This window comes from Nyctereutes procyonoides, unplaced genomic scaffold (assembly GCF_905146905.1).
Source record: "Nyctereutes procyonoides isolate TBG_1078 unplaced genomic scaffold, NYPRO_anot_genome, whole genome shotgun sequence".
Taxonomy (NCBI): Eukaryota; Metazoa; Chordata; class Mammalia; order Carnivora; family Canidae; genus Nyctereutes; species Nyctereutes procyonoides.
The window spans coordinates 6405939-6423953 of record NW_026575132.1 but is presented as its reverse complement, the minus strand read 5'-3'; the positions used below and the strand labels follow the sequence as shown (position 1 = coordinate 6423953).

General features: G+C 42.7%; 2 protein-coding genes across 2 annotated transcripts in view; both read left to right on the top strand.

Annotated features, from left to right (window-relative positions):
• Positions 1-3432: 3432 nt before the first annotated feature.
• CUNH2orf66 (chromosome unknown C2orf66 homolog) lies at positions 3433-4939 on the top strand. Its single transcript, XM_055345133.1, has 2 exons — positions 3433-3552; positions 4760-4939. Exons 1-2 carry the CDS (start codon positions 3433-3435, stop codon positions 4937-4939), a joined length of 300 nt encoding a protein of 99 aa, XP_055201108.1.
• A 7401-nt stretch (positions 4940-12340) lies between these two features.
• GTF3C3 (general transcription factor IIIC subunit 3) overlaps positions 12341-18015 on the top strand; it is a 40189-nt gene continuing 34514 nt past the window's right edge. The window contains exons 1-4 of the mRNA XM_055345464.1: positions 12341-12496; positions 13911-14022; positions 16178-16368; positions 17244-17367. Coding sequence (XP_055201439.1) covers positions 12395-12496; positions 13911-14022; positions 16178-16368; positions 17244-17367 — 529 coding nt within the window. The 5' untranslated portion in view covers positions 12341-12394. The remainder of the gene's footprint in view (positions 12497-13910; positions 14023-16177; positions 16369-17243; positions 17368-18015) is intronic.

Genomic DNA, 18015 nt, shown 5'->3' with positions numbered 1-18015 from the left:
TCTGGGAGTTTTAAGGAGAGATGATGTAATGAAATTCCAGGGTATTCATTTACTCACCCAGCCACTGACATTTAAACAAATTCAAGTCTCTCACCCTGAACTTGACAACACCTTCCCTTCACTCTCCTCCACTCCCCTCTCCAGTTACCACCTTTTCCCCCCAACTCTTTCACAGTTTAAGTTCTCAAGAGCTTGAGGTACTATTTCTCCTCCTCATCTACTCACTTCTTCTTCTTCTTCTTTTTTTTTTTTTCATCTACTCACATCTAATCTTTCATCTGCATTTACCGAAACAGCATGAATGCTCCATGGACCCTTTCCAGTCCTCATTTTATCCAATTTGTACCTTCTTGGAAATTTTTTTCTCTTATTTCAATACCATCCTGGTTTCTCCCCTACCTCCAAGGTCTCCTTTTTTGTAGATTCCTGCATAACGATGTTACATGAAAAACTTCTCAAAGCTCAAGGCCTGGGCCACCTTCTCTTCTCATTTTCTAATCTCTGCTGAGGCAATCTTATCCAATTACATGTTAACAATGCCCATATTTACATTTTTTCCCCAGACCTCTCCTCTGAGCTCTAGACCTGTGACTCCAATATACACCCTTGAAGATCGTAAAGTTCCTCAAACACATGTCTGGAATGGAACTTGTGAGCTCCGTCCCTCTATGCCAGTATTTGATATCTCAGCAAGTGGCCCTGTCATCCACTCAGCTGCATAATCCCGAGACCTAGGGATTGTTCTTGAAACTCTTTTCCTGAGCTCCGCCTTCCATAGTATTCAGTACATTGTCGATTTCTTCTATATAACTCTCAGATGCACTCACATCTCTACATCTGGGTTACCATCCTAATCCATTTTAGCATCTTCCTGACTGGATTACTGCAGTAGAGACCTAACTGGTCTCTCACATCCCTCTCTTCTAGCTCAATCTATCCTCCTTATTGCAACCAGAAAAATTTCTTAAAACTGCAAGTCTGATCAAGCTGTTTGGGTATTTAAAACCCTTCAGTCAGCATTGTTTGGAGCAGAAAGATCAGAACCTACCTCCCCAGCCCCATCTCACAGCAGGCTCCCCCTCTACTCCTGGCCTACTAACTTGTCTTCCGTTGCTCCAGCGTGCCATATTGCTTTTAGCCACAGAATCTGACAGTTGTTCACCTTGTTTGAAACTCTTGCCCTCTGTCCTCTCTAGGTTGCCTAGGTAACTCCTACTTACCTACCACAGAAGCCTTCCCTGACTCTTGAGACGGAATCAAACCCCCTCTTCTATACTCACAGCACCTAGTTTCTTTCTTTTTTTTAAAGTAATGGAATGGTTTTTTGTTTTTGTTTTTGTTTTTAGATTTTGTTTATTTATTCATGAGAGACAGACAGAAAGAGAGGCAGAGGGCAGAGACACAGGCAGAGGGAGAAGCAGGCTCCACGCAGGGAGCCCGACGTGGGACTCGATCCCGGGTCTCCAGGATCAGGCCCTGGGCTGAAGGCGGCGCTAAACCGCTCAGCCACCCGGGCTGCCCGGCCCAGTTTCTCTTCATAGATATTCTCATTTATATTTATACACATTGTTGTATAATGATTTGATCAGTCTCTGTCTTGCCACCCATCTATTAGTTTCACGAAGGCAGAACCTATTATTCTTACCATTTTATCCTCAAAGCCGGCTGTAGTGCCTGGCACATACTAGGCACTCAATAAAAGTTTGCTGCATTGGGGAGCCTGGGTGGCTCAGTCGGTTAAGCATCTGACTCCTGAATTCAGCTCAGGTTATGAGCTCAGGGTCTTGAGATCAAGCCAGGCATTAGGCTTTGCACTCAGCTCAGTGGGGAGTCAGCTTGAGATTCTCTCTCCCTCTTCTTCCACCCCTCTCCCTACTCATGTTTTTTTTTCTCTCTCTCTCATAAATAAATAAATAAATAAATAAATAAATAAATAAATAATTTTTTAAAGGTTTGCAGCATGAACGAAGAAAGGAATAAACAAACATAGTGACTTGCCCAGGGTCAATAAGGCAAGACAGACCATAGCCAAGTATTCTAGTCCAAGTATTTCTAGTCCAGCTTACTAGCCTTCTCACAAAGACCTTGTCCTGGATTGTTTTGAGTGATTGCAACCAAAGCAACTTCACAACTCAGGTCCAATTTCTCAACTCCACCATTTTCTATGGATGCCATTTATGCAGCAAGGAGATGTGATAGTCTAGCAACTTTTCTTTTTTCCAAGAACAACATGTTACCTTTTTGCTCTATTTTGAAGGTTCTTTTAAAAAAATGATAAACCATGCCTCTATTTAAAACTTGTAAAGCTTTTTGAGATTCCCAGAAGAAATATAAGGTGTAGGTCACAAAGAACAATTTCATCTCTTGCAATAGAATTTCCTGTTCAAAAAATGATGTTAATATGAAAAGCTGATATCTCTAAAAGAACATTCTGTTAGGTGGGTAATCATCATCGTATTGCCAGCTGCTGTATATACCCTTCTCTTAAGAGTGAGAATGTAAAAAGCCACTTTGCTGTGTAGAAGTGCCTGTGTGTTTCATAAAATCCACATAAAATGTTCAGTGGTTAAAGGAGCAGCTGCTATATTTATAAGACCAATAAGTTAACTGTCACCCTTGAAGAAGCTTGAATATGTGATTCTCAAGGGTCTTTGGTGCCATGGCTGAAAATGGAATCATTATTTTTCAACTCGCCTTGCTCACGTCATTGACTCCCACCTGCAGCCGGTCCAGTGGTTATAAGTAGCCATGAATTGCCTTAGAGGTTGTAAATAGGGTGGCTAACGAGGGCCAGCCAAAGCCCACCCCCTGGTAAGTGTTATTAGCTCTTTCTGTGTGTTTCATTTCCATTTCATACGTTGGGGAGGGGAGACCATCTATGCCAGTGTGGTGTGTGTCTGTCTCAGACGTGTGTGTCCATACATTTCTCACTTTGGGGCATATTTTTTCTTTTTCTTTCTCCTCCTCCTCCCTCTTCTTCACTTCTGGAGACTGCTGTCTTAACACTTATGTAGTTAAAGGTTTTTGTTTTTGTTTTTTAAGAATTGCACTTTCTTTGAAGACAACAAAGTGCATGTTTTTCAAAGATGAGAAGGCATACTCAGACTTTCTAGGTTGTATTTATGATTGCTTTATTTATCACTGCATAATGCTCTCATCATCATAAACTCTTCTGAGGTCATCAACTGGATTTGGGCGTCTTCAGTTACAAATGAATGTAGAAGAAAGACGGCTGTGAAATTCACATGAAATAATATACTATTTCTTCCTCCTGTCTCTTTCAAAAAATACTTCCTCTTTCTCTTTTCCACATCTGCCCTCCCTTCTTTTACCTTCTTCCTTCCCCTCCTTCTTTTTCTTTTCTCCCTCTCTCTTCTCTCTCTGACCATTGACATTGCTCCGATCCTTCTTTCCACTCAGCTTCATTCCACCATGCCCAAAGCATCCCTGCTGCTGTGTGTTGCCCTGGTGCTACTTGGGCTTGTGCATGGAGCCACACTGAGAAACAAGGAGAAATGGAAGTCACTGAACAACCCCAGAAACAGAGATCTGGTAAGAGCACACACTGGGACATGCTGAGCTGCAGGGTGAAATTGGCACCTCTGGATTTATGCACACTGCACTCTGCTACAGTACAGTGGAGGCCACCAAGTGCCAAGGAGATTCCTTGATAGGACTGGGCAAAGGCTTTGCTAGCCTAGTGGCTGATATCCTGTTGTTCTTCTGGCCAATTTACATCTGTTTCTGTGAGGAGAAACAGACTTATATTTAGAGATGATTTTATACACATGCAACACATTACATTTGTAAGTGATCTTACATACACATTGACTTCATAGCCTGGGCTCCTCATAGATATACAAAATCAAGAGCTTTAGCAAGGAATTGATTTTTCCACAGTTCAGATTGAACTGATAATAAAATAGATTCTCATATGACCAACACATGCAAAGCTCAATTGCAAAAACTGAAAGTTGACTTGCATTCTTATCGATTCACCAGGCATTATTTTTATTTCTTTTTTTTAAGATTTAGTTTTAAATAATGTCTATACCCAACGTGGGGCTCAAACCCATAGCCCCAAGCCCAAGAGTTGTACCTTCCATTGACTGAGCCAGCCAGGCGCCCCCCAGCATTATTTTCAATATAAAGTTATCTGGGAAATAGAATTCAAAACATCAGCAAAAATTCTTTTAAAAGTATGCCAAATAAATAAACATGCTGATATTATTTCACAATACAGTTTCCAATAAGAAAATGGTGTGAAATATAACAAGATAGGGTTAAAACAACCAAGCTTCTATGTATTCATTTCCTGAAGGAAAGCTGGAAATCGCATGTCTAAAAGATCCAGTGCAGAAGACCATGCCTGGGATCTCACTGGCAGGCAGACAGGGGGCAGGAGCTCTCATCACTGTGCAGTTCAATCTAATCTCTGACCTACTGGTTCAAAGGTTGTTTACAACAAACCTTCTGACTATGATGCTGTTAAATAATTATTCTCTCTTAATCTCCACCAAAAAGGTTGAATTATCTGGTTCAGGGTTGAAATGTTGGAAAGAAGGCAGGGTACGGGACAGTGGAGGGGAAGGAGAAGTAGTCAAAACGTGTACTTCTATTTCTGGGTTTTCCACCTCCTGTCTCCTAGATTAGCCCCCAAGTCAATTCACAGAGGAAAAGAGAGAGGGGGGAAAATATCTGTCTCTATGTATTTTTGATGTTTAATTCACACATGGCATTTAACATTTTCTCTCTTCAGTTTTTCAGAACCCTTCAGGCATATTTTAAGGGACGAGGTCTCGATCTCGGGAGGTTTCCAAACACTTTCTCCATGAACGAGAATCCTAGAGCTCTCACTTTCCAATCAGAACTTCTTGCCTCTGCATTTGCAGATTATGAAGAGGAGAAAAACTCCTTTCCCAAATACCTCAAAGGCTGAATGTTTCCTCTGAACACAAGTAAGTTATCCTTTTATTCCCAGGATCTACCCAATTATACAACTCAAGCATAAAGAGATTTTGAAAGTATTTATTTGAAAAATGATTTTATTTCCTCATAGAAACATGTACTCATTTCTGATGATACTCATCACTGTTAATATTTGGATTTGGTTAATGTGTTTCATGGCCTGGTTTCATTTTATTTTTTTAAGATTTTATTTATTTGAGAGAGGGCACAAGAGTAAGAGACTGAGAGAGCACAAGAGGGGAGCGGCAGACAGAGAAGGAGAAGCAGACTCCCCACTGAGCAGGGAGCCTGATGCGGTCTCCATCCCAGGACCCTGAGATCTTGACCTGAGTCAAAGACAGATGCCCAACCGGCTGAGCCACCCAGGTGCCCCCATAGTCTGGTTTTAAAAAGAAATGACAGTGGGGTACCTGGGTGGCTCAGTCTGGTAGGTGTCTGACTCTAGATCTCAGCTCAGGTCTTGATCTCAGGATCATGAGTTTAAGCTCCACTTGGGACTTAAACCAAAAAGAAAAAGAAAAAAAAAAAGAAATGACAGTTAATGAATAGTTTTCTAGCAAGAGAGATATTAAAAGGATTAACACTTTTTCTTTAAATTAATCTCTATGCTTAATATGGGGCTTGAACTCACAACCCCAAGATTAAGAGTCGCCTGCTCTACTGATTGAGCCAGCCAGGCACCTCTAGAATTATCACTCTTAATAATCAGTAAATATAGTGGAATATCACATGCTTTTACCTATCTTTTTTTTCATACCATGTCATATAGCTAATTTATGCAGAAAATCATATATAAAGATATATATCAAATTGTGCAGTTGGATTTAATAGAAAAGTTCAAAAAAAAGAAAAGTTCAAAAAATGGTCTTCTTGGAAAAAAGTTATATTTGAGCTTGAGCTTTCTCACTTAGAGAAAAAAAAAAGTAAAGTATTAGTAAAGATGGCATTTTCCTCACAGAAAAAAACACAAAAATTTATTTACATTTAAGATTTAAGCTTTATTATTCTTTTTTAAGCTTTATTATTCTTATTACCTTAGCATACCTATTAAATAAATATTTACCATTAAAAAATTAAATGTGTGGTACATTCCCAAAAAATACTTTGTGATTCTAGTCTATTAGTTTTTTTGTTTGGCTGAATAGGGAAGGAAACTGAATCATAATTAAACCTACTCCCATTTAACACAAGCTTGAGATGAAATTGTGAGGAAACATACTATTGTTGCACTTTATTCTGCATGTGAAAGAGTTTTCATTACTAGTTCCTTCAAATGTGGTAACAGAAAATGAGATTTACCATGTGGCATATGCACCTGACAACTCCTACAATGAGAAAATAAACTAGAATAAAAATAAAGATGTTAATGAAGGGTTCTCTTGACTCTTAGTCACACTTAGGCCCTAGGCTATTAGACACTAAAACAGAACAACTGCTAATACCACACTATGAGACAGAATTGCATGCAGATTGGTCGTAAGCCTTAGTTTCTTTGTTTATAAATTGCAGATACTGATTTCTAACTCACAGAAAGTATTGGAGAAAATATCAAATAACATTACATGGGCATAGAGTGAGGTGATGTTTAAGGGCAGGAAACAGAGAAAGCGCTCAGTAGTATCATAAAACACATTGTTCAACGTGGTGAGAGAAACTAAGCTTCTATTTGGAGAATAGTTCATAATTATACGTGCTTCATTCTAACACATCTATTTAGAAAAGAAAACCTGGGGTATCTGAGTGGCACAGTTGGTTGAGCAGCTGACTCTTGGTTTCAGCTCAGGTCATGATCACAGGGTCTTGGGATCAATCCCCACCTCAGGCTCCAGGCATAGGGGAGAAGCTGCTTAAGACCCCTTCTTCCTCTGCCCCCTGCCCCACGTGCTCCCTCTCAAATAAATCTTAAAAAGTCTTTGTTGAAATATGATCTTTGGGTCATTGTGTTGCTTGTATAGTCTTCAGTTTCTATTTTGTGATATCATTTTCTTGTTCTTTCAGGTGTCTGGCTATTTTGAAACCATAGATGAAGCTTCTCATTAGAAAAATTCAATCGAAAAAAAAAAAGAAAAATTCAATCGTGGTCATGGCTAAACCATTTTTCCCTCCACTTTTGTCAATGTATAATGGTTTTATTCTACATTTCTGGATTTACATATAAATAGATTGACCCTTGAGACATATGTGACTTACCTGTATTTTTTTGAGTCTTTTTTCCACTCTATAAACCATAATCACCAACGTAGAGCACTGCACATATTTGTAAGAGTTACAAAAACACCGTTGAGTCAAAAAGAGATGATGATCTTCCAAATTACATTTCTTTTAAGCTTCTCTACCAAAAAAAAAGCTTCTCTTTAAAACCTGTATGCTTATTACCTTTTATCAATAAATGCTTTTATTTGAAAGAGACTCTTTGCATTTTTACTATATTTTATTATATGTAATAGAGATTTGAGCTTAAAATTTGTCTTTTTCCTGAAGAGAAGACACATTCCCACTTTCAGCCTGTGCTGTTGGAAGACCTCACAGTTTCATACCAAGGGAGACGTAGCAATAAACATACACAGTAGAGTTGAAATGGAACGCAAAGACACTTGGGATTCTAGAAGTTGCTACGGTGTCTAGGAGATATTCCCCACCACTCTATTCAGAGGTGGACATTGTGCTACATGAACTATCCTAGCCACACCCAGCCCTGGTTCTTCAGCACACACTTCCTTAAGAAGGTAGCTTAAAAGTGCTTGGGATTGCCTTCTTTTACAACCAATTTTCTCCTCTCCTCATCAGCTTAAGCTGAATTATTCTGATTCTCATATTTTCATTTGGAATAGCTACTTTTCCTATATCATTATGGAGAGCTGCATCATTTTCTCTGTGATTCCTACAAAAGAACATTGTACTAGAATGCAAACATCGGTGTCCTAGTAGCAACAGTCTGTATGTTCCACAATAGTTTTCTGTGGCTTTTTTGTGGATGATTGATACTCAAGATCAATAATAAAATATTTATGCAAAAATAGATTTCTGCATCTGGTTTCATTTGTTCTGTTTTAACCAGTTGTATACATGTCTGTTTTCCCTGGAGTGTTGTGAGGTCTTTGTGGGCAGAAATCATATCTAAGCCATTTTTATTTCTCCAGTGCCTAGCACAGTGCTCTGCATGTAGCAAGTGTTCAATAAATATGTCTTGAATTGAAGTGAAGGTGTATGCTATTCTGTTATTATTCGCTCAGTAATAGAAGTTGCTTCTAGCTCAAATATTATGTTTCCTACCATTTAAAAGGTATAAGTGATCACTGATTATGAGCTAGCCCTCCAAAAATTATAAACTAGTCAGATAAAGGGTAGAGTGGTAAAGAGTCTTTTACCACTGTCCAGTCCCACTTAGTTACCCGTGGCTGGTTTTTCCCCTTCCCTTTTACTACCCCTGCTCTAGGATCAACCAATACAATACATCCACAAAGGGAATGCTTATGTTTCAGGAAAAACTGAACTTACGTTTCAGTTCCTTTGAAAAGGAAAAGCATCCACACGGACTTTGAGCTAGGAGCTTACAAAGTCTCAATGCAAGAGTATGCATTCTTCCGCTGGAAAACTCTTCGCCATTGGCAGGTAGATGTTGATGGAAAGCCTTCACTCCACACTGATTAGAGTTTCTTTTTTTTAAGATTTTATTTATTTATTCATAGAGATGCAGAGAGAGGCAGAGACAGAAGCAGGCACCATGCAGAGAGCCGGACGTGGGACTCGATCCAGGATCTCCAGGATCACACCCTGGGCTGCAGGCGGCAGTAAACCGCTGAGCCACCGGGCCTGCCCTGATTAGAGTTTCTTGATGGTGATACTAGTGGCATTTGGGGAAGACCAAGTCTCTGCTTGTATGACCATTTATCACATCTGGGCCAAGGACACCGTATGTCAGTCATTTCCCTCACCCCTGCCCTATTATTTTGACAACCACAACTTCCCCCACACACATTTCTAAAAGCCCACTGGGGAAGTGGTATTTTCCTGGCTGAGAGTCATTGCTAGGAAAACAGCAAAAGTGTTGTGTTTCCTCCAGCAAAAAAGTAATGTTTTGTAAGTAATCCAGGTTCTCAAGGGGCCCATGGTAATTCTCTGCACAGGTCTCTGACAGCCTTTCAATACTGATTCTGTTCCTCTTTGATGTTCCCCATTCCCAGGACAATAGGACAATTCCTATTGTCCCCTATCCCAGATCTAAGGATAAGAACTGTTACGAGTGTGAGGTTCTACTTTATTTGTAAGCTGCACACTATCCTACTACAGTTTCACAGATCCTGTCAGACACACGAGACTCTTGAGTCCGAGGCAACAGTCTTTCTTGCTCATGGCGCTGCAGTCAGCATGAGTTGTATACCCACATTGGTTCTCCTACCCCCAAGTACCATGGGAGCCACATGGAGGTGTGTTCAAGGCTATGCTGTACACAAGTGGGTTTGTACCATGGCTGAGGACCCCAAACTTAGGAAATCCCCACTTTTATAAGGGACCACTATACTAGCAAACATGCTCAGCCTTTGCCCCAGGTGGAAACATTATATTTATTATACTGGTCAGAAAACAAACCTGTCCTCTGCCCCAGAAAAAGACAATTTTTCTGTCTTTCAAGGTTGATTGTTCTAGAGACATCTTTGAAAATATAACCCAGATTGAAGGTTGTGACAGGATTCTGCAGAAAAGAGAGAATTATGGAAAAATTGTCTTCCCAAAAGGGTCATATCCTATTCCTTTTCCTCCCCTTGACAAAAAGAAAGAAAGAAGTCATCTCTTTCCTGTGTACTCTTAAATTCTCTTGTCATGGCACATACTCAATATTCTACTTTCTTCAGACATTCCATTTTGATTCTCAAAAGCAGTCAGAAAGTATGAAAAATTTCTTCCTGCTATTTTCATTACTGCTGGAACAATTCTACTTCATCTCAAGGTAATGTGGACACCTCTGACTCACCAGGGGACAAATCACTTACAATGAAGTGAAGAAAAGAAAACCAGAAAGATTACAATTGTATAAGATATGTTGCAATAGTCTGAGTTGTAAAAGAACATTAGTGTCTACAAGGTGTTCCATAGCAGTGCTTAAAACCAAATTCAAAATTTAAAGTAAATTTTACTTTAATATTTTATTTATTTGAGAGAAAGAGAGCATGAGAGACAGAAAGAGACAGAGAAAGAGAGAGATCAGAAGCGGGGGGAGAAGGCTAGAGGAAGAAACAGACACCCTGCTGAGCAGGGAGCCTGATGTGGGACTTGATCCCAGGACCCTGGGATCATGACCTGAGCAGAAGGCAGACACTAAAGCAACTGAGCTGCGCAGGTACACTTTAAAGTAAATTTTAAAGATCTTTATTCGATGAACCATGAATTGGGCATCATTTAACAAATAGAAAGAAGCTCCGAAGAGCTGTACAAAATGAGAGACTTGTAGCTAGAGAAGGTGGGACGAGGAAGTTACCAGCAGAGAGTGGATTGTTTATGGCCAGGTTACCTGTCTTCAGGGGACCACAGGGGTCTGTCATGCAGTGAGGTCTCTTACCTCACTAGTGCTGACCAGGTAATTCCAGATTGACCAGCTTAAGATGCCACTGCTGACAGACGTTGAAGCTGTAACTATGTCAGGTAGTTAGTCTTGGTTCTGGGATGTGGGTTCAGCACAAGTGACTCCATTTTGGGTCTGTTGTCTCTTTATCAAAGGCCTAAAAACCATCCTCCCACCTCCTGCTCCTTGTTCTCTATTCTCCCCAACCTGAATCTATAGCTTCACAATTGTCATTCCACATTCCAGTCAGTTAATAATGAAACAAGTTGGTCTAAGTCACCTGGGTCATAGGAGAGAGTTCTTATGAAATGACCAGCTCTCCTGCCCTTGATTCCCTTCTCTTCCCCTAGGAAAATTAGGACCAGACTCTTGACTTCTTTTTTAGATACAGCTCCCTGACTGCCTGGGAAATGCAGGGGAGAATTTCCCTAGAAATGATTTCTGCCGAGTACTTTAATCCAACCTACCCTGCTGGCCTCCATACTTTCTACCCAGAGAGAGTCCTGAGGATTCCTCATCATGAGAAAGGGCATGCCTTCTAGCTGTGAGGTATCTTTCTCTCACCTGGAACTCTTGGGGTCGGAGCTTTCATTCTACCATCCTACTGTTGCTCCTCTCGATTGTAACAAAGTGATAGGCTCCTTGTAACTGGTCTTTAACCCTAAAGGCTTTATGTCAGGATGCATTCCCCCCACAGCTCAACACTCTTGCCCATTTCCAATGCACTTTCAGTTCCATCCGACTTAATTCATATGTGTTTTGAGCACGGAGTACTAGAGTTCACAGAGATGCATCAGGTGGTACTGCTTTCAAGATGTTGACAGAGAGTGTCTCTAGACTAGGTCAGCAGAGGAACCATCATCAGAGAAATAGTTAGAATACAAGATACAATACAGACGGACAAGTGTGCAGGAGGTGAAGAATAGTTCCATTGAGGGGAGGCCATATGCCGTACTAATTCCATGCATGGGATTTGGGGTCACATAGACCAGGGTTCACATCCTGGTGAACTGCTACTTGTTAGATATAGGACACTGGCATTAAGAATAGCAGCATCCATTTTTAAGGGCTATTTTGAGCTCTGTATGCAATATGCAGAAGGCAGTACATGGCCTAGAGTGAGTGTGCAAGGGTGGGAGGTAGGCCCATCAGGCTTCTGATCCTTTCTAAAACCCTGACTGTGAAGAAGAGAGCGGGAAGGACTCATGGGTGCAACATGACGTCCTGATAGACTTATTTGCGGCGGGAGAAGGCGCCCCAAGGGAAAGGAGAGTCTGAGGACGTGGGGAAGACGGGAAGGCCTAGTGATGGTGCCAGGGTGGAGGAGAGGAGGTTTAGGGCACAGGTGTGTGTGTGTGGGGGGGGGGGGGCTTTATTTCCATTTGCTGTGGCAGAAAAATGGAAAGGGCAACATGCACGTGGCAGTGCAGGCCGGTTAAGAAAATAATCAGTTCGGCAAATGAAAGAAGAGACATTCAGAAAAGGCGATGGATGGAGTGAGAACCCTAATGAAGAATTGAGGGGAACGACCTAGGTTAAGGACAATTTCTGTGAAGCACTTTGTCTTTCTTTCTCTCGTGTTCTGTTTGTTTGTTGTGGTCCTCGCTGTCACCTCCCCAATCATCCCCGGGTCGGGGTCGGGGTCAGCGGGTGCCGCCTGCGCCGCCGGAGGGAGCCGGCCCAACGCCCTGGCGGAACCCGAGCGCAGCGGCTGCGGCGCCGGCCGGGCCGCTTTCCCAGGAGGACGCCGGGGCGCTGCTCTGGGCGTCCGGGGGTGGGCCGCGACCGCGTACTTCCGGTGGCGTCCTGGGCCGCGGCTCCCCAGGCTCCCCCCGTTCCCCCGGCTCCCCCGCCGCCGCCGCCGCCATGTCGGGGTTTAGCCCGGAGCTCATCGACTACCTGGAAGGGAAGATTTCCTTTGAGGAGTTCGAAAGGCGGAGAGAAGAGAGAAAAACCCGCGAGAAGAAAGTGAGGCGCTGCACAGCCGGGGTGCTCCCGGCGTCCTGTGGCGCGGAACCCCGAGATGCGGGGTGGGGGGCGACGCCCTGTAGCCGCTCCCGTTCCCCGCACCCCCGGCTCTCCGCTCTCATTCTTGGGCTGAGCTTCCCCCTCCCGCTTGCCTCTGGCGGCCTTTCCTGTCCCCCCCCCCGCCTCTGTGGTGGCCTCTCCTGTCCCCCCCACCTCTGTGGCGGCCTCTCCTGTCCCCCCCCACCTCTGTGGTGGCCTCTCCTGTCCCCCCCCTTGCCTCTGTGGCGGCTTCTCCTGTCCCCCCCCCCCCGCCTCTGTGGCAGCCTCTCCTGTCTCTCCCCCCCCTTGCCTCTGTGGTGGCCTCTCCTGTCCCCCCCCCCCGCCTCTGTGGTGGCCTCTCCTGTCCCCCCCCGCCTCTGTGGCGGCCTCTCCTGTCGCCCCCCCCGCCTCTGGTGGCCTCTCCTGTCCCCCCCCCCCGCCTCTGTGGTGGCCTCTCCTGCCCCCCCCACCTCTGTGGCGGCCTCTCCTGTCCCCCCCCACCTCTGTGGTGGCCTCTCCTGTCCCCCCCCCTTGCTTCTGTGGCGGCTTCTCCTGTCCCCCACCCCGCCTCTGTGGTGGCCTCTCCTGTCCCCCCCCCCCTCTGTGGCGGCCTCTCCTGTCCCCACCCCCGCTTGCCTCTGTGGCAGCCTCTCCTGTCTCTCCCCCCCCTTGCCTCTGTGGTGGCCTCTTGTGTCTCCCCTACCCCCAGCTTGCCTCGGTGGCGGCCTCTTCTGTCTCCCCAGCCCTCCCCTCCCCCCCATTTGCTGATTCAGGTGGAGCTTTGCCCCCCAGCAGCTTGGCTTTGTGCGGAGCACCTGGTGGAGCACCAGGTGGAGCACACGTGCCGCCTCTTCCTTAGTCTGGGTTCCCTCCCCACCGGGAGGTCGGAGCTCCCCGGTTGAGGCGTCGCCCAGTGTGTGTGTGTGTGTGGGGGGGGCATCCCCATGCATATCACTTTTCATACTTTAGAACATCGGAACTTCCCGTATCTTCTCTACTTACAGGAGGTTCGAGGAAAAACTAAAATAATCGCGCCATTTTTGATTAACAGGCAGGTGCTTCCCTCATTCATGCGGCTAATAACCACCCAGCTCTTTTCATTTAAGAAGCTGGAATAGGATATGTAGATTCGCGAAATCCAAAAGGTATTTGAAATGATTTTTTTTTTTTTTTTTTTGCAAGTGACCTGGGCAGGCAGTCGGGGGATCGGAGTTCTCTGAAATGCTGTGGCTCTTCAGGTTTGGATTCCACATTCTGTATGTGTGTGCAGAGCTCAGGCTCTGTGGTCATGGAAGATGAGGCAGGTGCCTTACTCCCAGTTGCTGGGAACTGAATCTATGGTGTGTTTTTGATGTCGTTGACTTTTCAATCACAGAGTCTTCAGGAAAAAGGAAAGTTATCATCTGAAGAAAATGCAAATGACTCTGAAGTTCCATCCTCTTCTGGCATCGACTCCTCCAAATCTCGGGACAAAGATGTCAACGAAGGTATGTTGAAATGATTGACCACCTCCATTAAATATTAAGAGTACCTAATAATGAAAGTCTTATTTTTTTTCTATTGCAGTGCTATTCTGTTATTTACCTGGTGTCTCAGGAGCGTAGTGCATTGTGTAACAGGTGCTCAGTGAATATTTGTTGAGGTATTGAATATGGTGATGGTTATTTTTTGGAAAAGTGTTTGTTTTTTTTAAGATTTATTTATTTGTTTTTTAGAGATTTTATTTATTTATTCATGAGAGACAGAGAGAGGTGCAGAGAGACAGGCAGAGGGAGAAGCAGGCTCCATGCAGGGAGCCCGACGTGGGACTCAATCCTGGGTCTCTAGGATCACACCCTGGGCAGAAGGCAGACGCTTAACCACGGAGCCACCCAGGGGTCCCCAAGATTTATATGTTTATTTTTATTTCATTATTATTTTTTAAAGATTTATTTATTTATTTATTTATTCATGATAGAGAGAGGCACAGAGACACAGGCAGAGGGAGAAGCAGGTTCCGTGCAGGGAGCCCGACGTGGGACTCCATCCCAGAATCCCAGGACCATGCCCTGGGCCAAGGCAGGCACTAAACTGCTGAGCCACCCAGGGATCCCCCAGATTTATTTATTTTAGAGAGAGCATGCCTATGTGGGACTGGGAGAAGGGGCAAAGGGGGAGAATCGTCAGGCAGACTCTCCACACAGTATGAACCACGCTCAGCCAGGTTGCAGGACCGTGAAATGATGACCTGAGCCGAAATCAAGAGTCAGTGGCTTACCTGGCTGAGCAGCACAGGTGCCCCCGTGGAAAAGCGTTTCAGATTGATATCGGTATTGGGAGCCATTTTAGAATCATTGTTTCTTAAATTGGCCCTTTAAGTTACTAATTAATCACCTCCAGAGGGTACCCCACCAAATTGTAATTAATGGCTTGTATGTTTACACAAAGTGGCTTCCAAACTGCTGCTTTAGTTACAGGAGATAAGATAGGCCAGAGTGGAAGTCCTTTTGGTTGCGCAGATGGGTCCTCACCCGCAGTGTTGGTGTCTTGGTTTGCGCCTCATTCTGGGATCCAGTCCTCAGTTCTGCATGTCCAGATACTAGATTTGGTTCCTCCCAAGCTAACGAAAGCCATCAGAGTCTAACTGATGAACTAGTATGCAGATTGATTAATTTTCAGCGACTGATACGCCTCCCTTGTGATCAGAATACTGGTAATAGTTCATAGTATCCATTTACCCATGACAAGTTAACAGGGATACTGGGAGCTGCCCCCAAGAAGTGGCCATCGGGCCCTCCCTGAAGGGGGGATTAATTGAGTCTTGCTTTTAATTTCATTTTCAGTTCATTATTGTGGATAGAAAACTACAATTTTTGTTTATTGACCTTGAGTCCAGGAACTTTGCTCAATTTATGCATTCTGGCAGTTTGTACATACATGCTTTTGGATCTTCTTCATATACGATCACATCCTTTGTGAATGAGAGTTTTATTTCTTCCTTTCCATCTTTATACCTTTTCTCTTTTACATTATCCAGGACCTCCAGCAAAATGTTGAAAGGAGTGGTGATAACAGCCTTGTCTCATTCCCAGCAGCTGAATAATTCACCATTAACTGTGTTTGTGGGAAGTTTTTTGTAGATACTCTTTATCAAATTAAAGATATTCCCTTATGTTTCTATTTGACTAAGAATTTTCATTAGGAATGAGTATTGGATTTTATCAAATGGTTCTTATCAAGATAATCATGATTTTTCTGCTTTTTTTCAGTTCCTGGAATAAGTTTTACTAATTGGCAGTATTATATTTTACACATTTCTTTTTTTTTTTTTTTTTAAAGAATTTTATTTATTCATCAGAGACACAGGCAGAGGGAGAAGCAGGCTCCATGCGGGGAGCCCGATGTGGGACTCGATCCCGGGACTCCAGCATCACACCCTGGACCAAAAGTAGATGCCCAACCACTGAGCCACCCAGGCGCCCTACACATTTCTTTTTATATTTATTTTGGATGTTCAGAATTCTTAAAGATAGTTGTTATTGATTCCATGAGAATTATTACTTATTTGTTGCTCAGAATATGTGGGTTTTTAAAAATTTTTATTCTTCCTTAAACATATTTACGATCCCAATTATCCAACATTCTCAATGTGTCTTTCTTCAGGAGAAATGTCAGATGGAGTCAGTAAGTCAGTTCACAAGGTCTTTGCTTCCATGCTTGGAGAGAATGAAGATGATGAGGAAGAAGAGGAAGAAGAGGAGGAGGAGGAAGAAGAAACACCTGAGCAGCCCACTGCAGGCGATGTGTTTGTACTGGAGATGGTTCTCAATCGTGAAACCAAGAAAATGATGAAAGTAAAAACTTATTTTAGTATTTATAAATGGAATGTAAAACTGTGACATAGTAATTGAAAAGTTATACATATTTTGGAAAGAATTCAAACTATGAGAAAAGAAATATGAGACAACTATTACTGGTTTCATAAGTTTCATCTTAGAGATTTTTAAAAATGCAAAACCTTAATTATGCATGTGTCAAATGTACTTTTTTTTTTTTTTAAGATTTATGTATCTGAGAGGGAGAGCAAGTGAGAGATAGCATGCATGAGGCGGGTGGGGAGAGGGGAGGGAGGAGACCTCAAGAAAACTCCCCGCTGCTGAGGGTGGGCCCATCTCATGACCCTGAGATCCTGACCTGAGCTGAAAGCAAGAGTCAGACCCTTGACTGACCTAGCCCCCAAGTGCCCCAATTTAACCAAGTGTATCCTGAGTAGATAAATTTGGAGGGAGGAGGATCTTCAGAAAGTTATAAGAAGTTTCTTGGCACATAAATCGATTTTGCAACATCAGGTTTTACATTTGTTCTAATTAGTAATTAGTGATTTCTGGCCACTTTGATTTTTGCTTTCTTCATATATTTTACTGTGCTTTGAACTTTCTACTGTAGGAAGTTTGTTTTTCATTTTAGTTTCCTGAGGTATTCCTTTTTGGAGAATATTTTAGAATAACTTTTTTTTCTTTCCTGAAATTAATTTTAGACTTTTTCCTGAAATATGGACTTTAATATTAATGAGTCAGAATTGTAGTTACTCTTAGATGTCTGTTTAGAATTTTGAGAAGTTTTAGAGGGAAATTTCATTTTCATTATCTTCTGCATTTACTAATTTGGTTGGAATTGAAATCTCAGATATTACCATATTTTAGCTAAATGTCATCTTTTTTCTCTGCAGGAGAAAAGGCCTCGAAGTAAACTTCCCAGAGCTCTGAGGGGTCTCATGGGTGAAGCCAACATTCGCTTTGCTCGAGGAGAACGTGAAGAGGCAATATTGATGTGCATGGAAATCATAAGACAAGGTATTTTTTGTGGGGATTATGGATAATAGCAATTTAATAGTGTGACTTTTACGACAAATGGGCAAACACTTCACCATACTCTTTGGAAAATATATTTAGAAGGTTGGAGGTGATTGTTCTGGTAGTGATATGCCACTTTCCACATTGAGTAGAAGTCATTACCAGGAAAATGAAAATCCAGCTATGACTCAGTGAAATATCATTAACATTTATTGAATTCTTCCAGGCTTCTTTTCTCTATTTGTTTTTCAGTGTTTCGTCTTGGGGTTTTAGGCTTTGGAAGCGTTAGTCTTTTTTTTTTTTTTTTTACTTTTTATCATTATTGTGCTCCATACATCCCTATTTTTTTTAATAATAAATTTATTTTTTATTGGTGTTCAATTTGCCAACATAACACCCAATGCTCATCCTGTCAAGTGCCCCCCTCAGTGCCCGTCACCCATTCATCCCCACCCCCCGCCCTCCTCCCCTTCCATCACCCCTAGTTCTTTCCCAGAGTTAGGAGTCTTTATGTTCTGTCTCCCTTTCTGATATTTCCCACACATTTCTTCTCCCTTCCCTTCTATTCCCTTTCACTATTATTTATATTCCCCAAATGAATGAGAACATACAATGTTTGTCCTTCTCCAATTGACTTACTTCACTCAG